This window comes from Mastigoproctus giganteus, chromosome 8 (assembly GCF_048544385.1).
Source record: "Mastigoproctus giganteus isolate SK-2022 chromosome 8, ASM4854438v1, whole genome shotgun sequence".
Lineage (NCBI taxonomy): Eukaryota > Metazoa > Arthropoda > Arachnida > Uropygi > Thelyphonidae > Mastigoproctus > Mastigoproctus giganteus.
In genome coordinates, this window is record NC_143582.1 from 156,165,123 (window position 1) to 156,192,883 (window position 27,761).

Sequence of the window (27,761 nt, forward strand, 5' to 3'; positions counted from 1 at the left end):
CTTTACTATCTGTCTTGGAACCATCAGTGTAAATTTGGGTAAAACTAGAGAACTGAAAAGAGTGAGTTGCATGGATCTGCTGAAGACTGAATGGAAGTGCATTCTTTCCCCATTGTTGGAAGTGTTGGTCAACATTGGCCAAGGGTATTTGCCATGGTGGCATAGCCGTGCTATTATCTAAAGTTATGTCATTCATATTTAGTTCCCAGCACGTAGTTATGCTTTCTAATCTAATTCCACATGGTTTATTCTGCAAAGGTTTATTTTGGTACAAATTATGCCATTTTGGGGTGAATAAATACTGCTTTATTGGATGATGTGGGAAACTTTTGATTTTTGCTGCATAACTTAATAACAGAGCTTGCCGACGAAGAAATAGGGGTGGTTCATGTGCTTCCGTATAGAGACTCTGAACTGGCGATGTACGAAAAGCTCCCAGTGCAATTCGGAGGGCATTGTGATGTACTGGGTCGAGCCATTTTAATACACTTTCTCTAGCTGAGGCATATGCAGGTGACCCATAGTCTAGTTTGGATCTTATGAGCGACCGGTATAAGTGCAGCAGCATGTACCGATCTGCACCCCATGACATAGCGGAAATTGCCCTGAGGAGATTCAGCTTCTTTAGACAGGTTGTACGAATGTGTTTAATATGCTCTAAGAAACTAAGTTTTCTATCCAGAATTAGTCCAAGAAAGCTAATACTCTGTTGAAAAGAAATTGGATGAGAATCAAGATGTAAATCGGGATCTGGATGTAAATTCCGTTTACGGCAAAAATGAATTGCTGTTGTTTTTTGTTTTGAAAGTCTGTATCCATTGTTTTTGGCCCACTGAACAAGCTTGTTAATTGTACCTTGAAGCTGCCTTTCAATGAAACGCATGTTTTGTGACTGGCTTGAGATTGCCAGATCGTCGGCATACAGATAAGTTTCAACTGTGTCGGGAATACATTTGGTAATGGAATTAATCCTGAGAGAAAAGAGCGTGGCACTAAGCACAGAACCTTGAGGGACCCCCTCTTCTTGCAGAAACGTTTGTGAGAGAGCAGAGTGAAAACGTACCTGAAAGGTCCTATTGCTCAAAAAGTTCTGAATAAATTTTGGAAGATGACCACGAATACCGGATTCATAGAGATCGTGAAGAATTCCATACCGCCAGGTTGTATCAAAAGCTTTTTCGATGTCAAGACATATCATCACTAGGTGTTCGTTCCTGAGAAATGCATTTCGGATATTTCCTTCAGCTTTGACCATAAGGTCAAGTGTTGATCTAGTTCTTCGAAATCCATATTGATTTTGGCTTAGAATGCATTCAGTCTCTAGGAACCATGTCAATCTGGAATTAATTATTTTTTCTAATGCTTTTCCTATACAACTAGTTAACGCTATCGGTCTGTAATTTACTGGATCTGAATGGTCCTTTCCTGGTTTTGGGAAAGCTAGTACGATAGAATGACGCCAACTGGCAGGGTAGTAGTCCTCGCCAAAGATTCTATTATACAGTTTTAGCAGAGCAGAAAGGGATTCTTCACTCAAGTGATATAACATGGCATAGTACACTCCATCAGGGCCAGCAGCACTATTTTTGGATCTTGCAAGTGCGCTACGTAACTCTGCCATGGTAAGGGGTGCATTATAATGGATGCTGTCGTGAAGTATTGAAATTGAGATTATGTTTTTCTGCTTGTATTTTATGTGCCTGAACTTGGCTCAAATGCGGTTACAGCGGAGATTTTTTCAAAGGTTTCACCTAATGTATTAGAAATATCGGGAGGATTGCAGATTTCTTTGCCTTTTAGATATATTATCGGAGTGGTTATAGGTGGATATTTTCCATTAATTCTTCGAACTTTATTCCAAACAGTTCTGATATTTGTGGTCCTGTTTATAGAGGAGGCATATTTAGACCATGTCTCTTTTTTGCTTATTCGTTGTATGTGACGAGATTTAGCTCTTGCTTTCTTGAACTGTATGAGGTTAGCTGTGGTTGGGTATTTACGAAATAAGTTCCAGTATCTATTCTTTTCTTTTTTCGCATTGGTACAGGCTTCATTCCACCATATTTTTGGGTGGGAGCGAGTTTTCATAGATGATCTGGGTATACTGGTTTCTGCAGCTGCTATCATTTGCTGAGTTATGTATGTTACGGCAGAGTCAATGGTGAGGGTCTCGATAGTCTGAATATCTAGATGTGCCAGCTCTTGATATTTCTTCCAGTTAGCTTTGTCGAATTTCCAAACAGTTTTTATCTCAGTTTGAGGAGGAGAGTTAGCCGATAGTGTGCATATTACTGGGAAGTGGTCACTATTTCGCAGGTTATCAGTGACCGTCCAATCAACCAGAGGAAGGAGGTTTGGCGAGCATATTGAAAGATCAATTGCAGAAGTTGACCTTGAGGAAAGATGCACGTACGTATGAGTCCCATTGTTTAATAATGTTAAGTTGTGCCTTTCAAGAAATTTTTCAATTAACTGACCTCTCTTATCAAGGTGCGAGGAACCCCATAGGGGGTGATGCCCATTCCAGTCACCCAAGATACAGAAAGGTGGTGGCAGCTGAGTAACTAAATCATTCAATTCTGCTAGAGAGTATGAACAGTTTGGCGAAAGGTATATAGAAACAACTGTTACCGCTATCTTAACCATAACTCTAGCAGCAATTGCTTCTAAAGTTGTTTGCAGTGGAACTGGTCTGAAAGGAGTTCTGGAGTTTACTAGCAATGCTACACCTCCATGTGCTGTATTAGAGTCATTCCTATCCTTTCTAAGCATTATATGATGTTTTATGCTCATAGTTATTTTAGGGGTCAAGTTTGTTTCCTGTAGACAAAGGACAGCAGGCTTATATTCGGTAATTAAGTCATAGACATCGTCTATGTTAGCTCTGAGTCCGCGACAATTCCATTGAATGATTTTGTGCATTATTGAGGATTATCGGTTGTGTCTGCTTGCTTACATGATGTGGTCTGTTTGCGCCTGTCTAGTCTTTTTTCCCTTTTTGGGAAATTTGGTCTAGTGACGTCCATGTCCTCCTCTTCCGCATGAAGTTCAAGAAGTGGTTCATCTCGGTGTGAATTTCTATCTATGTCCGTGGTATCAGTATTGGTTTTTTGATTATTTCTTTCAGAGCTTGTTTGATTAACTGGCTGCTGTACAGAATTTTTATCTGGCGGTATTGTCAATGGTGTGTTTACCGAATGAGTTGATTGCTGTTGGGTAGGCTGTTCTTTTGGTGTAGAGAGGACTGACCTGGCCCAATCAGAAATTGAGATGCTTGGCGGAACTGAACAATCTGTTTGTACTGTTATGGATCGCTGCTTTTTTACAACTGAAGAATAAGATGGCAATTTATTTGAAATTAAACAATGTCTTTTTGCTTCTTGGTATGGCACCTTGTGTTCTACTTTATACTTTTGTATATTCTTTTCAGTCTGCCACTGGATGCACTCTTTTGAAAATGCTGAATGATTCCCCTTACAGTTTGGGCAGCTTTGTATTTCATTGGGGCAGTCTGTGTGAACATGCTCTTTTGAACCACAGGAGGCACAGGTGGTTACACCCCTGCAGACTGCTTGTGAGTGTCCAAATTTTTGGCATTTAAAACACCGGACTGGGTTTGGAATATAAGGTCGAATTTTGCACCTTAAATATCCAGCTTTAACAGTTGTTGGTAAAATTGGTGTTTTAAATGTAAGAATGACCGTTCGGGTAGGAGTAAGAACCCCATCTTTCTTAATGACTATCCTTTTGGCATTTATTACATTTTGATCACCTAATTCCTGAACTATTTCCTCCTCAGATACGTTAAGGAGATCCCACTCGGCTATTACCCCTTTAGAGGAGTTTAAGGTGGCATGCGGGGTAACCTTTGTGGGATTCCACCAAAAGTCGATATTTTTAATAATTTTTCCGAGTGTTTATTCTCATTCATCTCCACTAGAAGGTCTCCGGATTTTAATCTTCTAACCATTTTTGGTGGGCCCGCCACATTCTCAAGACATTTCTGTATTAAGAATGGGGAGAGCTTACTCAAAGGATTGTCAGTCAAAGAATGCAGTATCAAAAAAAGAGGAGCAGGGCTTTCTGTTCCTTCTTTTTTCTGCCGTTTTGCATTTCCTGCATTTAAGTCTTCTCTGTTTGAGAGATCTGGATCATGAGATCCATAAGTGGCATGTCTATTTATGTCCATCTTTGCTCCTTTTTGCCCCGGGAGAGTGTTTTTCTCCTCCCAGGTTTCCAGCCCCGCCACGTGGAGGCAGGAGCGGTGCCACCAGTGACCAAGCGGTTTAGAGGTTTAGTTAGGTTAGTACGGATTATATATATATATACACAAGGAAAGAAAGGTGTATTTCCTTTCTGGATTCTACTTCAAAGCTTTTAAGTAAAGAATCACTTAAGAAAAACAAGAAGAATAATGACACTGGAAAATAAATATAACTAATCCGCTGTGAAAGAACGCTATGTATCGCACAAAATATCGCTTGGGCACTATCGCTTGGCACTCGGGGCCAGGTTAGATTAGTGTAAAGGTTCATTTTCTGCACAGCCACCTTGATGTAGTCATAGCTGCTAACTCTCCAGATTTACAACAAAAATCAATCTCATTTGCCCACTCTCACCATTGTAATGTAGTTTATGACAAAGTGTTTCTACATATCTTTCTTTGCTAATTAATGAAATTTATGCTACCTCATCATTCATAAGAACATAAATTTTTCAATGTGAACTTGTGCACCATGTAGTCGCATGCCACCCATAATGTACTTCCTCATTGAGTAAAAGAACAGGATCTTCTTGCTTTTGATTCTCCACAACCTTGGCAGTAGAAATGCCTGCTAGAATCATCCATCTTGTTTAATCTGCTATGGTAATTAATTCCAAGTAGAATATTTTGACTGTTAATATAGTTTGGGGAAGGATGCATGGTTGTTTTCCATTAAGGTTATTATCATATTAATACCACTCTTATACTATATGTACATGAAATTAATAATATAGTTTGCCTACATTACTATACATTACAGTGACATTTCAGGTATCTTACCAATACCCATCATTAGACGATGCTGTTGGGGAAAATGGAAAAGGTTACAAATAGAATATTACAATTACCAATACTACAATTACAATTAACAGATTTTTACAATTAGAATTATAATTACCAGTATTACAATTACAATTTGGAGGCGCCTCCGTAGCCAGGTGGGAAGGAGCAGCAGTGCGTAGCACACGCTTCTTGATTAGACCGGGGTTCGAGCCCGTCACCACCAAATACGGAGGATGCGGAAAGGTCATTCAGGGAATGACCACCGCATATCCCGGAGCAATATGGCCTTAGTTGCTAATACTCCTAAAAACCAAATAACAACAACAACAACAACAATTACAATTTGCAAATTACAATTCTAAAGTATTAACTTTTGAATTGCCACTACAATAGAAAACAGGAAATCTAAGGTAAATACAAAATGATTAAATTCTTATCTGTCTGCTGACAGATGCTCCCAGAAACCTGATGTGTACAGGCAAGAGGTGCTGCCAGCAGTTAATTTATAGGTGAGTGATTAACTCCATTAGCCAATAGGATAGTGCCAAGTTTTTAATTGGATCCGGGGTTCTTGTTTAGTGGGACCCTGGTGTGACCTTTGCTCCCATTACTCTGAATATCATGGTTGGTGTGCAGGCTGGTTCAGACTCTTACCGATACCCATCATCAGACCATACTTCTGGTTTGGTAGATTGGAGGGCGTTGTATCTGGTTTATTTTCTTTTCCTGAATTCACTGTTTCCTATTGTTTGCTGAGATTCTGAACATTTTTATGAAGTAGTAGCAGGAAGAAGTCACAAACGAGGCAGACTGTGGTTGGTCTGCACTCAGATCCAGTATAGTTAGGGAAGGATTGCTACGTGGTCCTTCTAATGATGGGTATCTGTAAGATACCCGAAACATCACTTTAATGTATAGTAATGTAGGCAAACAGCCTAATAAACTATATTATTAATTTCATGTGGTATAAGAGTGGTATTAATATAATAATAACCCTAATAGTTAAAACTGTTAGTAAAATAAATTTGAACATAACATTCTTCAATGTATGTAGGAGCAATGACATCATGTAGGTATGTTGTATTGTATTGTATTGTATTGAAGAGCTATGTTTGGATTTTCCAATGTTGCCATAACATTTAAAAGAAGCAAGTAAATTGCTTTATTCAAACTGGACGAATGAAACATGAACAGATTTTCTGCATGAGTGAGAATAACATACATAGAATTATCAGCTTGCTTGGCCTCTTTTAGGATTGCTTTTTCCAGAACCACAATTCAGAAGTTTTCTTCTTGAGTTAATCAATTTGTCTTCTTTCAATACTTTTTGATCATGAATTTTGTTTGAATTGTGTTGGTGCTACCACTGGTCATCACTTGTACCTTTTAATTTGGTAACTCCAAGAAGTGCTCATATTTCTTTTCTTATTGTTTATAATGTCTTCTAACAGATCAAAGGTTGCCACACATTTAGTCTAGTTACACATTTAACCAGACAGCTGATGAGTGCACACATGCTGAAAAATCTTTTTTGCTGTAGTGGCATGCCCCAGTTGATGACTAAATATACTTTCTTAGCAATTCTCTCTTGGTAAATGTCTACCAAATATTCATCCACTTTCACCAGAAGGCACACAGCTCCCTTTTTAGGACACAAATTAATAAGATGACAAGGACAGCCTATTAGCAAAAGATGCTCACTCTCACATTCTAATACCCATGCTACTTCAATTTTTTAGGCCATCCATAACAGGCACATTGTCAACACTAAGTACCAGACATTTTTTAGAGGAATCCCACAAGCTTTCAAATTGTTCAGAAAAAGATGTCCAGTGTTGTATCCCATAGAGTTGTGTTCCAGTACTGGCTCTAAGAGCAAACTGCTTTTATATCTGACAGTTTTTAATTAATTGAAAACGAAATAAATTTATCACAGTGGGAAATAACATGGAATTACTTTGAGTACTGCTATCTGTAGCAATTGAAAATGGCCCATTTTTCAGAGCTTTTGCTGCATCTTCTTTACCTATCCATGTAATTTCACTCTACAATGTTTGTTGTTTTTGTTCTTCCACAGCCTTTTATTTTCTCTCCTATTCTACTACCAGGAAACAGTTTTGAACAAAAGCATGCCTGCATGACCAGTGGTACAACTCAATGGAATATTGTTGTACGACAAAAGATGCAAATAAATGTGGCACTGTTACCCTGAAATTCAGCATATCTATTTTTGCATTTCTTTCTGTGGACTGCATGCTGTCGTTAATAAGGACTACAGAACAGAGGAATGCATGGTTCTAATAGCAATTTTCTTTCACAGCTGGTTTTACGTTTTCTTTATTCCATGTAAATTAAGACATCATGAAAAGATATTTAATATCTTTTTTATATTAAACTTATTTGTTTGCAAATGTCTGATAGGCTACCAAAACACATCTGATGGCTGATTCATTAACAAAAATATGCAGAAATTTTCAAAATGAAAAAAAAAAAAAAAAAAATTTGAATGTAGTTTTATTTTATTAATTTTTTGTGAAAAGAAAAAGACAGGAAAAACTGAGCTTTTGCAAAAAGAAAAGAAACTTATTGTTATCAACAGTACTATTAAGAGTGAGCAGGTCAAATAGAGCAAAACAAGACAGCTTCTGTTGTAAATCTAGAGAATTGACAGCTATGTAGTAGATGTTTCAGAGCTGCTCTGAGCATTTTACTCAGTGAATATTGATTGGAAGGCTATATGCCTGTTAGTGCTTAACGGAGATATGTCTAATTGGAGATGTAACCAGGCAATAGAGATAAGGTTAAAAATATGGGGTTACATTCTCAACAATGAAATTAGTTAGCTAATTAATTTATGTTTAAACAATGATTGATTTATTAAAAGAAATGAAAATGTAGCCTATACAATCAAGCAAATTATAATAATAGAGAAATTATTTACGACTTAAAAATGTTAAAGAATTTTATTCTTCATCATCATTGACTAAATGCACGCTCGTTGATCACTCATTATTGGCACGGCACTCAATGATGATGAAGAATAAAAAGAATTTTATTCTTCATCATCATTGACTAAATGCACGCTCGTTGATCACTCATTATTGGCACGGCACTCTTTGGTTTGTTGCACAAGGAGTCGTCTTCTTCAGAAATGCTTCAGAGGCATTTGTTTCCAAGGTAATCTTCTCTTTTAATTATAAATTTCATGATATATTGCATAAGCATAAGCTGCATGCATAAGCACTGCATGCATAAGCATTTTTTAATGGCACACACAAATTGCAACTAACAGATTCGTGTGGAGTAACAAGTTTACAAAGCTAAAAAAAAAAGGAATGAAGAGAAGATTCTGAAAATGTATTTGTTTTTTATATGATGAAGATTTCAGTAAAGGAGAAACACACATTTCACCATAATAATGTAAAAAAACACACAATTCCAGTTATCGGTATTTTCGCAAACGCAAGAAGATCAAGTTTACTACCCATTTATAATTGATTGTGCTAACAGAAAAGCTCAATAAACTGGAAAGTTCAAATTGTTTTTATTGTTTTATGGTCGTGACCTCCAGAAATGTGCTTTAGAAAAATATCACAAAGGCGTTTAAAATTGATTCTTATAACGGAACATATAACGATGAAATTGTAGTGCATTTTAATGATTTGAATTGGTAACTAATACAATTTACAAACCATGCTCACGACCTTTTATATGGCCTTAAGGTCATGCTCATGACCTTAAAAATGACATTTTAGAGAGATAAATAGCTTAGTTATACAGCGAAAATTTCGACTTCCAAGATCTTGAAGCAAATTACCAAAACGTGTTATTGGGTTCACATTATGATATTTTAACAATACGATGGTGTCTCTGGAACTGGTTAATATCGTAAAGCGGGGTACACTGTATTGTATAGCTACGCACATGGTTTGGAATGCAGTATTTATGAATGTTTAACATTCATTTTTTGCAATTAATGTTCATATTTTCAATTTTGTTGATACTTGATACCTGGGAAAAAAAACTCGTAAACCCGGGAACTCGTAAAGAGAAATCTCATAAAGCGAGAACTGCCTGTACTCCAATTTAAAAAAAAAAAAAAAACATTAAGTTGCTGTCTTTTCAGCAGACCAATATTTGTAAAATTATAAGCATGAGTCTTACTTAGGGTGGTGTGCCTATTTATTGTTCCCAAATTAAATAGTAATGGTAAATTGAATGTCTAATGAATAACATTAAATTTGAGTTTACAGGTACACTGGTTTTTTGCCATTTGTTTATTTTATTTCCTGTATTTGTATCTTTCCTTTCAGATAGTAAAACATCAATGGGCTTGTTGTTTACAGTCTCATAAATACAAGCCAAGCTCTATAAATAATTTAGAATAAGATATTTAGCAAACATAAATCCTACAGTAAAACTGTTTGATCATAATAATAAAAACTTTTTCCTTCATATCTAGGAAGTGGCAGTACATGGGCTGAAGGTGGCACCCAAGAGTCTTCTTCAGTGGTTGTTGAAACAACCACAAAGCAAGCTAAACAAAAAGCTGATCATCTTCCCCGGTTCAAGTCTGAAAATTCAAAAATCACTAGTAAAGGAACAGGACTGAAAAAGGCAATAACTCACAAGCAGAATAGCTTTACAGTCAACTGTGGAGAAGCAGGTAATAATTTTGCCCATTTTATATACCTTTACTTAAGATTATTATAAATTACAGATGGATAATGAATGTATCTGTTATTATGAGGGATAGTTAATAAGTATTGACTGTCCCCTACCTAGAAATATTTGTTTTCCTAGATCCATTGTTTATTGAACTAGAGCCATGAATACAGCAAGAGGTAGTATGCTGAAGAAGGTTGAGATCCTATCCATTATAAAATTTCTTGACGGTAAGAACATCCTTCCTCACATAAAACCCCAGGGGGCTCACATCTGGTGAGTATGGGCTTGGCACATCCAGGGTCCTGAGCTGGATATCATCATTCTTCTCTTTCTTGGCGATTCCCTTTTGACTCTCTCTCTCTCTCTCAGCGTAACTCGGGAATTTTTTTTTGGCTGGTGCAGCATAAGCCTCAGGCGTCCTTGTACCATATAGCTAATAATAATAATAAAGCAACACTAACATTGTTTCTTTGTGGCATCAACTGCACGTAACTTGCCCATCCTGACAAAAGCAAGGAATGACTGCACTCTTGCAGAGTGTGCTTATATAGTTGAAAGTAACATCTGATGCAAATTACATCATCCATGCACGTCAGTCTTATCTGATGCAATCTATAAGAAATATTGCCATATACTTATGCTATTCGGACAACAATTACAATAATAATTGTAATTATTATTACAATTATGTAATAATAATTACATCAAGTATCAGGTGCATCAAGTGCATCAAGCAATTTCAAAGAAAGTGCTTGATGCACTTTCTTTGAAAACCAGTGTATATCTGAATGAGAAATATTCATTAGAAGTGCTGTAAATATTTAAAAGATAGAAGTGATTATCACCTTTCTTCAAGTTACTACTGCTTGCATTACAAAACAGAATAATATGACTGCTTAGTCATTAATATTTTCAAATCTGCTAATGTAAGAATGTTTTCATGGATCCTGTATTGATAGGCATGTCTACAATTCATTTACCAGAAGTGTTGAGTAGGGGCCAGCTTGGGAATGTTCAGCTTATTCTGCTCCTGTACACTACTTTGATTTTATCCTGTGATGATTGGTATCTTACACACTTAAGATGAAGAAAAAATTTCTCCCAAGCATCTGTATACAACAGAAGGCATATACAGATTAGGTATTATTGTCTGTATTTTTAAATTTAGTTTCATTAGCCAAACATTAAAGTCCAAGTTTTAATTATCCATTACAAACTATACAACCATATTTAGCCGATTTATTAACCAATTGTTATATCAAATTATTTTCTGTAAGTAGCTAGTCAGGATCCTTAGTTTATTCTGAATTGAGACAGCAAGATTTGGAAGTTAATCGATACTTAAGTGTCCGTAGATTTACCATTCGTAAATTGCCGCCATTGTTACGCGATACAAAATATCTCGAAGTAGATAGCATAAGCTTAGTATAGTATAGTACATAATATAATATTGACAATTAATCAGTAAATCTATTAATCTTGTTGAACTTCATTGTCAATTAAATTGTACTTTTAACTATATACATATAACGACTTAGATTACGTAACATAAATAATTAGCAAAAAAAATAATTAATACTTAACTTGATACGGAAGTTGTATAAAGGGATTTCATAGATAACACTCGATACTGAAACATAAATATAGCGTTATAACTGTGTTGGGATACTAGTTTAGGGTTTTAATTTTGTACTGAAATTGAAATTTTATTGAAATTAAATCGAAATCATGACTCAGACCAGAGCAGCAAAGCAAAAGGCTCAAGCTGATGGGAGCTGTGGCTCAGGGGAGAACTGAGGGGGCTAGTTGCCCTCTGAATCACAGCCTTTTAAAATGCACTATTTGCTTGATGTTTGTGGAGCAGTCAGGTACGGGATATGATACTACCATGGGGGATGTCTTTGTATGTGTGCGATGCAAGGAGTGTAAGGAAATCAGGCGACAACTCAGCGTTGTTATGGGCCTATATGAGAGCTTGAAGGATAGGGCGGATGCCCTCGAAGGATTAAAAGTGAGGGAGCCCATCAAGCTCTCAGCTGCCCACACCAACGGCAGAGCTTGCACTTGGGCATCATGCAACACAGCGGCAACCCCCAAGGCAGAATGCGCTGGTCCCAAGGGAACTAGTAGTTGTTGGTGACTCTATTGTCAGGGAAACGGGAAACATGTTTTGTAAAAAGGATAGGTGGAACAGTACCAGGGTATGTCTGCCAGGGGCAAAGGTTGATGACGTTGTAGAGCGGATATCATCTTATAAGGGCACAAAAGGTGATATAGTTGTACACGTTGGCACTAATGATATTAAGAGTAGAAGACCGGCGGAATTACTTAACAAGTACAGGTCACTGTTGAAAAAAAGCCGTGAATTAGGGTTGAATTTGAAAGTGTCTGCAATTCTGCCCAGATATGATAGGAAGGAGTATATGATGAGAGCCCTGTCGATCAATTCGGCCCTGAAAAGATTGTGCAAGGCTCAAGGGGTAGAATTTTTTTTCAGCCTGGTTTGTACTTGTTAACAGGAGAGACTGCTTCTACAGGAATGGGATACACTTAAATAGAAAGGGTGCAAGAATGTTTGCTGATGCTATTGAGGCAGTGTTAGGTGGGTTGGAAAACTGCTAGATTGGGGGGATACAAGGACTAATAGATTAACAGTAGCCACTGGCAGAGGTGAAAGTGATTCTTGCACTGCTTCTATTGGAATGTGCAGCAGCTTGGAAAATAAGATGCAGGATATTTCAGAGACTGCTGGGAGTCATGGGGTACAAGTAAACACATGGGTTGTGTTAGGGTAGCTAAGAAAAAGAACAGGTACATGTATACTTGCGTGTACACGCAAGTATACGTACACGCGTGTTTAGTCCTTGAGGTTGCCACAGACATACTCTCAGATATGCCAGACAAGCTGTACTTGCTACCTGGGAGTCTAAAACGCTGATGGAACTGATATTCGGGTGAAACTCAAGTCAAGTGGACCCAATTTCGGCGAAGTCCGGACGGTCTGTGACAACCAAATCCTCTGCTTGCACCTTCACGATGGTGGGACTGTTAGTAATCCTGGGCACATGGTGGGTGACCACCCAGGTGTGAACCAACGTAAGCAGGGGTCGAGGTGTGGCGCCCACACCACATGGAGGAATGCCGCCCCTCTATGTTACCAGGCAGTACTAGGTGGTAGATGACTCTCATCAACCGGTGAAATACCACCACTTTGCTTATTGGAGGCTTGAAGTGGTGGAACCCATGTTTAGTCTCTAGAGCTAAGTTCCGGTCAACCCTTCCCTATCTCTTCCATCATGCAGTATGATTGATGACTTTTGAAGTTATGATGAACGTTGTGGCGAGATCCAATATTCCTTACATTTCGAGGGTACAGCTCTAAAACGGTTTTCGCAGGCCGGCCGCTAGTTAGTACACCGGACCGAACCTATTGGTAACTCTCTAGGAGGCTTCCGGATCAGCTAGTGTATAATCTTGCTACCTCTACTCTGCCAGATAGTGACTGGAGGGAGTCCGAGTAGTGTGTATGCGGGGAGCATTGTCGAGGCCACGTTATGTCAAGGATCTGGGTATATTCTTCCCACATGTACGCCTTATCCAAAAATTTCATTACTTCATACAGCATGTCCCACCCACTTTTTCTTACGATTGAATACACCATGAATTGTCAAACTAATAGAACAAGCTTATCTGCGAAAAGATCTAAACCTCCCAAGGATTTCCTAATTCATTTCACAAATATACGTGGTCTCAATTCTAATCTCAACGATGTCCATTTCCACTTGCAGTCTGCCAAACCCCATGTACTTTTTCTGACAGAATCTCAGTTAGCGGTTGATTCAACTACTGTTCATCTCAGATGCCCAAATTATTCGCTGTATGATTCCTTTCGCCTCAAAGGTGGTACTTGTGCATATGTCCGTTCTGATATTCCCTGTCAGAGACTTGGCAATTTGGAATCTCCTCTCTTTGATCTTCTCTGGCTTAAAATCTCTCTACCTCATTGTGTCAAATTCATCTGTTGTCTCTACCGTTCTCCCAACTCCACTAATCACTTGGAGCCCTTTGACTTCCTCTCGTTGCAACTTGACTTTCTCCAGTCCAACTTTCCTAACAGTGAGGTAATTTTCCTTGGTGATTTTAATGTTCACAACTCCAGCTGGCTTCCGTTTTCTAGTCACACGGACCCAGCAGGTCGAGATGCTGAGGCTTTTGCAATTACTAATGACCTAGCACAGATTGTTCATTTACCTACAAGAATACCGGACAATCCTAATCATACAGCCAATACGCTTGATCTTTTTCTCACAAACAACCCTTCTAAGTACACGGTCGAAGTGAGAGGTCCTTTAGGCACTTCAGATCACAACTTGGTGATTGTCTCTTCTCCAATGGAACCTTTATCTCATGGCTATTCCCAACCTCGTGTTGTTTGGCATTACAAGAATGCAAAATGGGATGACCTGCGAGACTTCTTTTCTTCTTTTCCTTGGTCGGATTACTGTTTCAAAACTCCTGATGTCAACGTTTGCTCAGATCGTGTCAGTGAAATTATTCTTGCAGGAATGGAATCCTTTATCCCACACTCCACTTTAAAATCTCGTCCTTTATCTAAACCTTGGTTTTCCAATAAATGTGCTAAGGCTGTTCAAGAGAAGAATGTTGCATATCGTAATTGGCTTGTTTCTAATTCTTCAGTTTCATTTTCTGCCTACACCAAAGCTCGCAACAATTGTAAAGCAGTTATTAATCAGTCCAAACTAGAGTTTGAACAGGCTAAGAGTAGAAAACTTGCTTCTTGCCCTAATGGTAGCCGAGCATTCTGGTCTCTTGCCAAAGCTATTGGCCGCAACTTTTGCCCATCTCTGCTTCCACCTCTGTCCAAACCATATGGTTCTGTTGTCACTTCAGCCAAGGATAAAGCTGACCTGCTAGCATCCCATTTTTCTTCCAGCTCATGTATTAATGAACTTGGTAAAACACCTCCCACCATTCCTAACACGGTCCATTCAATGCCTCCTGTGGTCTTCCGTCAAAAGGATATCAGAAGGATTTTGATGAATCTTGATGCTAAGAAAGCTCCAGGTCCTGATGGTATTTCTCCACTTGTTCTCAAAATCTGTGCTCCTGAACTTACTCCTATTCTTTGCCGCCTTTTTTCACTTTCTTATTCCAAAGGTGTTTTTCCTTCTGCTTGGAAATTTGCTCATATCCAGCCAGTTCCTAAAAAGGGTGACAAATCCCTCCCATCCAATTATCGTCCCATTGCAATTACTTCTACTCTTTCTAAAGTAATGGAGAAATCAATTAACCGCCAACTCTTAAACTACCTAGAAACCTTCCGTCTGATCAACGATCGCCAGTATGGATTCCGTCGGTGTCGATCCACTGGTGATATTCTGGCTTATGTTACCCATTTATGGACTACTTCAATGGAAAGGTTCGGTGAAACACAAGCAGTTGCTCTTGACATCTCAAAGGCTTTCGATCGTGTTTGGCATAAAGGTCTTCTAAACAAGCTTCCATCTTATGGTTTGCCAACTGTTTTTAGTAATTGGTTATCCAGTTTTCTCTCTGATCGCTCACTGAGGGTGATGGTAGATGGCTCTCTGTCTTCTAACTTCTCCACTAATGCCGGTGTCCCCCAAGGTTCAGTTCTTTCCCCCACTCTTTTCCTCTTGTATATCAATGACCTTCTTCCATTGACTGGAAATCCTATCCATAGTTTTGCCGATGATAGCACATTGCATTCAACTTTCCATTTTGAGAAACCTTGCCCTGCTCAATCAGCTTCAACTTCTCGAAAATCTGCTACCAATTCCTTAAATGCCGATCTTCAGGTAATTCTCCAGAGGGGCAAAGACAACTTAGTTGATTTCAACCCTTCTAAAACTCAGTCTTGTCTTATATCTCGCAAAAAGGATTCTTCTGCTCCTATGCTTATCTTTAGTGACACTCCAATTTCTAGGCAAAAGGATATATCTCTTTTGGGGATTACCCTGACTTCTAATCTCTCTTGGCACAAGCACATTACAAATATTGCTTCCTCTGCATCTAAAAAACTTGGTTTTCTCTTTCGCTCTCGGCGTTACTTTTCTTCCAAACAGCTGCTCACTCTGTATAAATCGCAAAGCCGCCCTGCCATGGAATATTGTTCCCACATTTGGGGCGGTGCCCCCAAAACCTCTCTCAGGCTTCTTGATTCCATTCAGAAGAGGGCAGTTAGGTTAATTAATGATTCATCTCTAACAGAGTCTCTCCACTTGCTTTCTCATAGACGTACTGTTTCTGCTGCATGCCTCTTCTACAGATATTTCCATGGGCACTGTTCTTCTGAATTAGCTTCTATAATTCCCGCTCTCTCTTTCAAAACAGTCCGAACACGTGCCGCCACCAGCCAACATCCATTTACTGTCCAACTTCAAACCCACAGAACCAACTTTTCATCTTCCTCATTTATTCATTCAACTGCCGTTTTCTGGAACAACCTTCCTTCATACGTATTTCCTGAAAACTACAATCTACAGAAGTTCAAGTCCAATGTCAACAAATATCTTCTTTCGTCTTCTCAACCTCCAACCCAAGCACGGTACTAAGTACTATAGGTTCTAATACCTCTCGTGTTTGGGGTTCACATAAAAAAAAAAAAAAAAAAAACACCAATGCTAGGAGTTTGGTAATTAAATTTGATGAATTTGAGGTATTGCTCAAAGTATCAAAGGCGGATATTATTGGGATATCAGAGACGTGGTGTCACAGAGATATAAGTAATGCGGAACTGGAATGTGGGGAGTACATCTACAGAAAAGATAGACAGGATAGGAAGGGAGGAGGGGTTATGCTATTAGTTAAGAAACACATAAAATTCATATATGTGTTTGGCCTAATGACTCTGATGAGTATAATAAGAAACTGTACAGGAAAATAGAGTGGGCCAGTAAACCAGAGTCTTATAATGGGGGATTTTAATTTCCCAGATATTGACTGGAATTTGTGGGTTAGTCACTCACACACTAGCAAAGCATTTGTGGATTTATTGGATGATTGTTTTCTAAATCAGCACGTTCGGGAAGCAACTAGAGGGAGCAGTACTCTTGATTTGATTATCAGTAGTGATTCTTCATGCATTAAGAATCTGCAGACACAGGAACCACTAGGTAGCAGTGATCACAGTGTGCTGAAGTGAGATTTACTCAAGGAGGTAACTACCATCAGGGGTAAAGGAAAGGGTTCTTGCTTTCGTAAAGGCGACTACGATGGTCTGAGACAGTATTTAAATTCTATACAGTGGGACCAACTGATGATGTTACCAACAGCAAATTCAAAATGGGAAGCATTCAAAGAACTTACCTTGGAAGCTACTAGGCTTTACATATCAACTAAGGGATATTGTTCAAGGTTCAGGCCTAAATGGATATCAGATGAACTAATGAGACATATGGCAGAGAAGAAAAATGCATGGGATACATACAAATTAACACGTGACACAGAAGCCTATGATAGATACAAGTTGATCTGTAACCAAGTTACAAAGGAGGTTAGGCAGGCGAAGGCAGATTACGAGAAATCTTTGGCAAGGGATGCAAAGAAAAACAGCAAGGAGTTCTTTACTTATGTAAACTCTAGAAGGAAGGGGATGAATCAGATTGGTCCACTTGATATCGATGGTTCAACTGTTCATGATCCTGCTCAGGTAGCTAACAAACTAAATCAATATTTTGCATCTACATTCACACATGAGGAGATATTCAGGAAGGGGAATGCCATAGATGAAGTAAACACTGGCAGTGAGCTAGATTTGTAATACAATTTGTAATTGAGAGTAAAGTGGAGGAGAAATTGTTGAAGATAAATACAAGAAAGGCACCTGGGGGTGGATGGGATCTATCCAGTTATATTAAAGGAGGCAGCAAAGGAAGTAAGCAATCTGTTAGCCATAATTATGTGAGCTTCCTTGGACTCAGGGGAGGTACCCACAGACTGGAGATGTGCAAATGTAACCCCAATTCACAAAGGAGGATCAAAGGCTGACACAAGTAATTATAGACCTGTGAGTTTAACTTCTGTTCCAGGAAAATTAATGGAAGCACTGCAGGATCATCTTGACAAGAATTCAATTATAGCTCAGACACAGCATGGTTTTGTTAAGTGAAGGTCTTGCCTGACCAATTTGATTGGATACTATGATGTAGTCACAAAAGAATTGGATGCAGGGAATTACTTTGATATTATATATTTGGATCTTAGAAAGGCTTTTGATACTGTTGCACATGGAAGACTGCTGCACAAATTGGAGCAGTGTGGTATTGGTGGCAAATTGTTCCTATGGATAAAGGGATGGTTGAGTGGCAGAAGACAGAGAGTGGTAATTAATGGACACTGCTCATCGCGGACTAATGTTATTAGTGGAGTCCCTCAGAGTTCAGTTTGGGTCCATTGTTGTTTTCTGTATTTATAAATAATATTGATGATGGTATATCAAGCTTAATGTTCAAGTTTGCAGACGATACAAAGGTTGGCAGGGTTGTTAAGGATTCCACTGATGCTATGCTGCTGCAACAGGATCTCGAAAGGTTGAGCAGATGGGCTAAGAGGTGGCAAATGAAGTTTAACATTGACAAATGTAAAGTACTACATATGGGAAACAGCAACCCCAGAGCAACGTATCAACTCTGTGGTACTACACTGACAGTGGTAGAAAACAAAAAGGACCTGGGGGTAATTGTGTAGGCAGATATGAAGTTCTCTGAGCAGTGCAGACGGGCTGCAAGAGTAGCTCATGGTGTCTTATCAATGATATACATCAATTTTTCTAGCAGGGATAGGGAGGTGATTATTCCCTTGTATAAGGCAATGGTCAGGCCACACCTTGAGTACTGTTTACAGGTCTGGAGGCCTCATTTCAAGAAAGATGTAGAGCTGCTGGAACGAGTTCAGAGAAGGGCAACAAGGTTAGTGAACGGAACGAAAGGTTGCTCTTACGAAGAAAGGCTTAAGTTTTGCAAATTACAGTGTCTGGAGACTAGGCACCGGCGAGGTGATCTGATAGAGGTGTACAAAGCCTTGAATGGTTTGAGCATGCTCAATGCTGATGGGATGCTGCCTCTTGCTCAGAATAATAACCTGAGAGGGCATAAATTCAACTTGAGGAAAGACAGATGTAGGATAGATGTGTGGAAATTTGCCTTTAGCCAGCGGGTAGTTGGTTGGTGGAACAGACTTCCATCCCTTGTTGTGGAAGTTGATAGCCTAAATAAATTTAAGGCTCAGCTGGACAGGTATTTCGAACGAACGGAGAGGTGAAGTGGAAGGGTTTTTTTTTTTTTTTTGTTTCGGCTGATGCTGCATAAGCTTGCTTTCTTGCATCATATGCCTCTACTAACTATCCCTGCCGCTCTTCTTTCAGAGTTGGCTGAAGGATTCTTAAATACAGCTTTCTAATTTTTTTTCCTTTTACCATCACTTCAAACAGATTTTACAGGCTGCAAGAAATCTGCAACAATTCCTCTTTCATCAAACTTATTTACCAATTCTGAAATTTATTTTCTCATTGCAGAACTATTGCAGTGTTTAAACTGATCTACTTTCTGCTTTTTTTCACATTTAGCTTGTCACTTCAATGTGGATTCTTTATTATAAAAAAAATAATAATAAAATAATATATATACACTGGTGTTCAAAGAAAGTGCATCACCCCTTAAAATCGTAACTGTCATCTTAATAATGTAAGTATATGGCAATATTTCTTACAGATTGCATCAGATAATTTTGACACGTGTAGGTGATGACATAATATTGCATCAGCTGCAGTCATTCCTTTCTTATATCAGGATGGTGAGTTACGTGCAATTGATGCCACAAAGAAAAAGTGCTATTGTTGCTTTACATGAGGATGTTCTTCCCGTCCTATTACTTATAGTGTCTTGTAATCGATCGACAGTGAGTAGATTTCTTTCCAAACTCAAGAATACTGGTTCTGCTGATAAGAAAAAAAGGAACCAGATGCAAACGACTCTCTACGCCAAAACCAGATCATGTTTTGGAGCGTTTATGCCTTAAAAACGGTAAAGCTTCTCCATCTAAGCTGAAAAGAGAATGGGAAGAATGTACAGGAGTGGTAGTAAGTGCAGTAACAGAAGCTGCCTCTTCAAAAATGGACTTTGTAGCCTGTCATCCTAAAAAGTAGCCCCTCCTCACACAAAAAATGAAAAAGGCCTGACTAATTTGGTGTAAGGAGCATGCCAAATGAATCCCAGAGCAGTGGAAGTCAGTTATTTTCTCAGATGAGAAATTCAACCTGCATGGCTCTGATGGGAGACAAGTGATTTGCCGTAGACACGAAGAATACCATTCAGACTGTATGGTGTCTATAGTGAAATTCCCTACAGCCAAATGATATGGGGGTGCATTTCGTATTGCAAAATAGGTCACCTGCAGTTTATAAAAGCTTCCATAAATGCCAATGGATACCCTATATTGGAAGGCAAACTGCTGCCAACCATTAGACCGTTCCAACCTGCCACGTAACTGCATCTTTCAGAAAGACTCTGCTCCTTGTCATTAGGCATAAAAAAAAATCTCTAATGCTCAATCACATTTCTTTATTTCTCGTCCATTATATATTAATAAAATTAAGCTAAATATTGTCTCCTTTCCACAAATTGTTTACTTTTTTATAATAAATATAATACTCATATTTATGATTTTATTTGTCTTGTTCAATAGGTAACAATCTTCTCTATGTGGCTCTGTATGGTCCAAGGGGTCCTAGTGAAGAAGTCCATGTTAAACATAGTGGGCGCAACTTGTATAATGTGTCTTACCTTGTAAAGGATCGAGGCGAATATATCCTAATAGTCAGATATGGTGACGACGATATCCCAGGAAGTCCTTTTAAGGTGGATACAACATGAAAAGTGCCATAAATTCACCAAATAAATAAAAAAAAATCAGTCCTACTCTTCATTTTTGTATAACTGTCCTTGTCACCTTCCAGAGGTTATATATATCAAAATTTGTCTAGAACCACAAGAATGGAGCAACACAAGAATCTGGCACTTTTATTTCCACTAGTATATACCTGCATGTATAGCATTAATACCTATGCCTTTTTTTTATTGTAGATAACCATAATAGTTATATGTTTTTAATTTTAGAACAATTTCACAACTTGTAGAGTATAAAGATTACAGAATTTCAGTTCAGTGAGGAAGTTTCACTAAGTGTAAACTTTTTTTGATTGTGCTATATGGAAAAGAAATGCTGAAGACCAAAATAGAAAATCAATGAAAATTCTCTCATAAAAAAAGAAAAAAATTATTAGTGTTCTCATACTATTTTGCTGATCACCAGAATTTATTGCATTCACATTTATAATGCTAATGTTTTACATTTCCAAGTTTTATAATAAGAGAAGTCCATTGTGGGTGAGAGTAAGCTTCTATATGCATACATATATAAGCCACAACTCGAATTTGTAATATGTATAATATTGCTGACAGCTGCAATATGTAAAGTAAGACCTCAATATAAGTAATAATGTAATGTGTATCAAATACAGATTTTTAAATTTAACACTATATAAATTTAAGGAAAACATTTCTAATGCAAATAATTCTGACATCTGTCTCTGTTCCAAAAAAAAAAAAAAAAAGTGGGGCCATGTTATTTTCTGTTACTGTTGTTTATCCATTAAACCTGCAAGACTTTTTAGAACATAACTATAATATATAAGAAATAGCCTGCTTGATAATTATTTGTTCTCATCTCTGTAGCCACAGATGACCCCATAGAATCCCAAAGCAAAATGCAAGAATACTTTCAGCTAAACTTATTTAAGCTAAAAAACTAAATTAACTGTAATTAACTTAATCCATTGAATTCCAGTGCGGTATGTTATCACTTCAAACATATGAAATTCAGAGTCGTTGGATTAGTGAAATACTAAAAATATTTTCTTGTAGAGTAAGTTTTTGTGATACAGGAGGGCCTCGATTAACGCGATTAATTCGTCCTGCGAGCGCATCGCGCAAAACGGAAACGCATTAATCAAATATAATAACCAATAGGAAAAATTATAATTGGTCCTTGACCTTCTGGAATGTCCATAAAGAATTTTAAAAATACCTTTTAACTGTATACAATGTAAAAGATAATGAAAATAATTATGGAATTAAATGTTTATTGCATAAAACAGCAGTTCCCAAACTGCGCGCTGCGGAATATTTTAAATTTTCAAGGGAAACACAGTGATACTCGGCATCTGTCGGACACCGCGCAAACTACTAGCTTGAGGTAGTTCACAGTTTCAACATTTCTTATTAAGTTGTTTGGACCTAACTACTAAGCGGAACTGTTAGGTATTTCTTTTGGTTTGAGTGCACCTTGAAAAAATTACTGAGACACTAAGAGCGCCGTGAACCGAGAAAGTTTGGGAACCTCTGACATAAAATACACAATGAAGAAATGACTGTTGTGGAAATATTTGAACAGTGTTGACTTTCTCTTTTCATCAATCAATTTCCGATAGCCGACAACAATCTTCTCTGGGCCTGGCGAAATAAATATCGCAGAGAACATCAAACCTTTTGTTTATTTCTATGCGATACGAAAGATTTCATCTAATTCTTTTACCATTATCTCCTTGTGTAACGTGAAAAGTGGTATAATTTTTCAAATGGCGTTAACTGAAATTCGCGTTAATCGAACTTGCATTATGCAAGGCCTTCCTGTACTCAAAATCTGTTACCTTAAGCAATAAACCATGAGCATTATATAATTGTTAACATTTTAATGCTCAGTACAAAAATCTGTTGGTTAAATAATTAGTTCCTTCAATGCACGTACCTATATATATGTGATGTGAATACTAGGAAATGAATGTTTTTATATTCCAAGCCTAAAATAAGGATTATGCTTAATTTTTAGCCTGAAGTGTCCGATTCTTGCTTATTATACACTTGCACAGCTCCTCTTTTTCTTCATCCCTTCCCTCTGGAGTGTGGCTTGTATTCATCCCATTTACACTGCCACGTTTCCAGATATGATATTAAATAAATAAAAGTGGTAAAAAAATGTATTGACTAGTATTTTTAATTAGCAGGGATAATGGACCTATATATAATATACAAATCCATCAACAAAACAGCCAAATATGATTTACTAACTACAGATGGAGGTTTATTCCAACAATCGACTATCTGCTAGCTGAAAGCAAATTTTCACACATCTGTCCTGCAACCATCCTGCAATTTGAATTTATTCCCCCCTCATTTGTGTAGCCTGTGCAAGAGGAAGGATGCCACCAGCATTGAGCCGAGTCTCCAGATGCTTCCATTTGTTGAACTGAAGCTCTTCGGGTAAAGAGCATCCTTTTGTTCCCTTCACTAATCTCACTGCTTTTCTTTGTGCTTGTTCCAAAAGATCCACATCCTCCTAAGATGATGCAGGTCTCCAGACCTGTATGCAGTGTTCAAGATGTGGCCTAACCATTGCCTTATATAATGGGATAACCACCTTGTTATTCCCACTGGAAAAATTTCTGTATGTCATTAATAACTCAACATACTTGATGTAAACTGCACAATTATCCCCAGTTCATTTTCATACCATTTCAATTTGATTAAGCAATAAAAAGTGACAGAAATTTTTGAAAACATCTTAATCCATTAAGAGGCACTGGTCATGATTGTATTATTACAGTAGAACTGGGATAAGAAATTACCATATAAAAAGTTTTCCCCCATACTAGGTTTGGTTTCTTAAGTCCCAATTTCAACTCTATGTTGTAACGTATTATTTTCCTGTGTAAGAAGTATGGCGGGTAAAAGATTTCCGCATAAAAAGTTCGGTTCGTGATAAGAATACACAGTGTATTATTATTATAATGTTTTCCCACTTATACGTTTTTTAAATATAGAAATTCTTTATTTTTAATATATTAAAAAATATTGAACAATATAATAATTTTGGTAATTGAACAACTTGGCGCATAGCATCATTTTAGTGTAGTAAATCACCAAAGTGGGTGAAATGGATCGTTTTTGATATACAGTATTTCATATTGTAAATGCCTTCACAAGTTGCCCTGATATTGCACTACCTCCAATAAGCAATGCTTCACCAATGGAGAAGACTAATGTTACTTATTCTCGGCCAATGCCCCTGGGTGGTGGTATCTGCCAATCTGCTAACATTTATCAGCACACATTCTCAAATATCTTCCAATAAAGTCAAATTTCCAGAAATATTTTATTACCAATTTTATCGTATAAGTACTTATTAATTAATAAAAATAAAACAAAGTTATTTAAAAATGAGACTTAGCAATACTTTATGTACAATGCTTGAATTTTAACTTAGTTTGGTTATCAGTAACATGTTTTGCTAGTATGCATTATTTTATCAAATCTCTTGATAGACAATATTTTCAGTTTAGACTTTCCTTGAGAATGGTCTGAGTCTGCCATTAAAGAGTATTTGTAAAGTAACTGTTCATATTCTATAATGCAGCATCATTTCAAATATTTATAACAATTTAAAATTTACAACTTTCTGCCATAAACTTCTATGCTTTGACTATTCATATCTTTAACTGATTATTAAATTTTACTTTGTTTAGTAATAAAGGCTTATCTCTATGGCAGGTATATTAGGCCTTACAGAAAATGATTTAACAAGGACACTTGTGTAGAGTATCTGTGATCCTTTTTTTGTTTTAATTATAAAATATTTATTTTTAGCTTTTTTACTGAACTGAAAATGGTGCTCTATTATGATTTTATATATCCAATTAAAAATATCAAAAAAAAAAAAAAAAAAATCAATGAAGAAACTGAAAATAAAAGTTTTTATCATATTTTTTTTTTAGAATTTAAAGTCGCTGATCTTCAAATTGAAATCAAGATGCTTGCATAGTGTCTGGCAAATGCAACATCTGTATTTTTGTCAGCTGTTCACATTTAGCCAGCAAAATCAGAACGTTACAGTAAGATTAGACACTTTTCACTGGCATCTCACAGATGTCATGAGAGTTGCCTAGAAGAAAGGCAGATGCTTTTGCCCACCTAGAATCTATTAAACATTAAACAAAAAATGAATTAATTTTTTTTTTTTTTAAATTCACAGTACACTGAAATGAAAACAGAAAATACCACATAGTCAGTTACAGAATATTGGTGGGCAAAGGTACATGGGAGGATTTGATTTCATTTACAACTTTTAAAAAATGATGGGAAATTAAAAAGTGGCATCTGTCAGATGCTATGTTAACAGTAGAAGGTTAAAGGTATTTAAGAGTGCTTGTTATAAATTTTAAGAGTTAGTATTACTATGATTACACATTTGGTATACTTTTACCACACATATGCAAAGTAGTCATTTTACTCTACTCAGAGGTATTTTAGATTCTGTGTTATTTATGGTCCAAGTGGATCACAGAATCCTGTGGAGGTTGGTTATAATGGTCAAGGTTAAGATTCAAGTTTAACATTCAATGGATCATTTATTTAGCTAGTAAATTTCCTTCCCAGTGACAGGCCTTTTTATTTATATATCTCATTTATATCACTCTGTTAAATTTTTTTTTTTTTTTTTTTGTCAAAGTTGTCGAGGAATAGGAACCTTTTATCTGTTACACTACTGGTCCAAATGTTATTAACGTACTTATAGCAAAGGTAGAAGAACATCCAAAATTCGGCCATCCAAAAACCAAAATTGTCCAAAACCTGGACATTCTTAATGTTCAATGTTTTGCAATCAAACATTAAGAACAGTCATTTTACTTAACTGCAAAAAGCTTGTTCTCCAAATCGCACAAATGAATGATGAATTCAATTATATTAAAGTTAAATAATATTTAATTTAAAGATTCCAAAAACTCCTTTAGCATCTTTGTATACATGCCTTCTATGACTAGGTGACCAGCAGACTTTCATCTGCCATAAGTAAATACGCTGTAGACCAGGGGTTCCCAAACTTTTTGGTCAGAGATCCCCCCCCCCCTAAGTAAAAATTCCATAATAACGAAGACTCGCAAGAGCAATAAGCTTCAAGTTAATATATTTTATAAGCAATTTTTTTTTAGAAAATAGATCCAATTATGATTTGCAATGCATATTAAAAAAATTTAATGAACACTTACTGCATGTCTAACGTGAAGGATGTGGTTATGTGCTTTTAGAAGAGAGGAAAAATTGGGTTCGTGATTTGTTAGTTTTAATCTCAGATCCCCATTATTTTTGAGATCTAGTCGATTTCTCTGCTTAGTTAAAATACTGTTAGAGTGACTGAATCCGGCTTCTATATACATGAACACAGAAAGGTCAATAATAAAGGCTCAACAGTTTTATACAGTTTGGGGTAGTTTTCAATAATATTTTTACTTGTCAAAAATTCCCTGAAACTTTCTTTTTGAGTGCAGTGATTTAGCTTCTAGGTCCATCTTCATTTGAATAATTTCCTCTTGCAAATCCAGATCTAAATCGTCCCATCACCCTCTGCATGAAATGGAGACAATCCATTCTGGAACTTTCATATCTTCGAGATCCTTGAATCTATTTTTAAAATCCTCTTTTAAGTGTTTGAGGTGAGCTACATAAATATGTCAGCATCTGAAAAATTTCCTTCGGCTTCTTGTTCTAAAGATGATATATTTGGAAAGAAGTGAAAATTTCTACGACCCAGTACAGTTTTGAAGAGCATTAACTTTTCTTGAAATCCCAAAATAATTGTACGACTCTGTATAATTATAATGTCTTTGCCTTGCAGTTTTTTTTTTTTTTGTGCTTCACTGAATTTTGAAAATATATCAGCAAGGTAAAAGAAGTGGTTTTTTACGCCGACTAAATTTATCAGCAAATGAGTGATCATGCTCGGACAGAAATTCCACCACTGAGTTATAAAGTTCTACAAGCCTTTGCAAACAGTTACCTTTTGACAACCATCTTACTTCTGTATGAAGGAGCAATTGGTTGAAATTTTCATCATTTTTTTTTTCACAAAGCATAGCAAACAGTCGGCTGTTAAGAGCATTTGCTTTTATTTTATTTATTACCTTAACACAAAATTGCAAAGATGCATGCTTATGTTTTCACTTATGTTTTTTGCAGCAAGGTATTGTCTGTGTAAAACAATATACTGTTTGTATTTTAGGATTTTCTTTTTTAGCTAAAGCTAAAAATCCTCTGTACTTACCAACCATAGGTGGAGCCCTATCCGTTGAAGTTGTGGTTATATTACTAAAGGGAATGTTGTACTTTTCAAAATACTCTTGCACACATCTAAAAATTGTTTCACCTTTGGAATCAATTTTTAAAGATTTGGCAAAAAGGAATTCATCAATTACTGCTTTTTTACTCGTACTGTAATACCATACAAATAACATTAAAATATTTATACTTCCAAATGTTGACTTGTCTAATTGCATAGCAAAAAACCTCTTTCAGCTCTGAATTTACTGTTCTTTGGACATCATTTGCTATCTCAGCAATCCTCCATTGCACTGTATTATTACTAAGTGGAATACTCCTTAAAACTGGATTAGCATTCTTTTTCATAACTGGCTCTATTGCTATTTTTATAGAGGGTAGAATTATTTCTTCACCAAGAGTATGTGGCTTTCCTTTCTTTGCAATATCATACAATGCTTGTAGTCCACCACTGGCTGCTGGTACTGCAGATGATTTTATAAAGGGTTTAAGCATTGTACAATATAATAATTTTTCCTTCATTGTCTTGAAATATTCAAGGTCTTTGTCGCTTTTATCATTATGCAGTTTTTTTAACATTTTGAAGGTTTCATAGCATCATTACTAAAACGTTTTCTCACATAAAAGACATTGGTTTTGTTTCATTACTGGGAGAAGGCACAAACCTGGAATGTAAATATTCTACTGAATATTGACGACACTTTTTTGCATCAGACATGATCATTAGGAGTTTTCTGTAAGGAATTATTTCAACACAACTTGAACTCTTGCTAAAATAATTTTAATTAGAAACTATTAAAACAAAATGAATAATTCCACTCCCAAACACTACAGAATGA

The 27,761-nt window shown here is 36.9% G+C and overlaps 2 protein-coding genes across 2 annotated transcripts in view; one reads left to right on the forward strand and one right to left on the reverse strand.

The window, feature by feature from the left end:
• Window positions 1-22,793, forward strand: part of LOC150081939 (filamin-A-like) — a 385,277-nt gene extending 362,484 nt beyond the window's left edge. Inside the window, exons 14-15 of the mRNA XM_090378994.1 lie at window positions 9,510-9,713; window positions 20,441-22,793. Coding sequence (XP_090235120.1) covers window positions 9,510-9,713; window positions 20,441-20,628 — 392 coding nt within the window. The 3' untranslated portion in view covers window positions 20,629-22,793. The remainder of the gene's footprint in view (window positions 1-9,509; window positions 9,714-20,440) is intronic.
• A 4,273-nt stretch (window positions 22,794-27,066) lies between these two features.
• On the reverse strand, window positions 27,067-27,501 carry LOC150081940 (protein ZBED8L-like). Its single transcript, XM_090380374.1, has one exon. It carries the CDS (start codon window positions 27,499-27,501, stop codon window positions 27,067-27,069), a length of 435 nt encoding a protein of 144 aa, XP_090236500.1.
• Window positions 27,502-27,761: the final 260 nt, after the last annotated feature.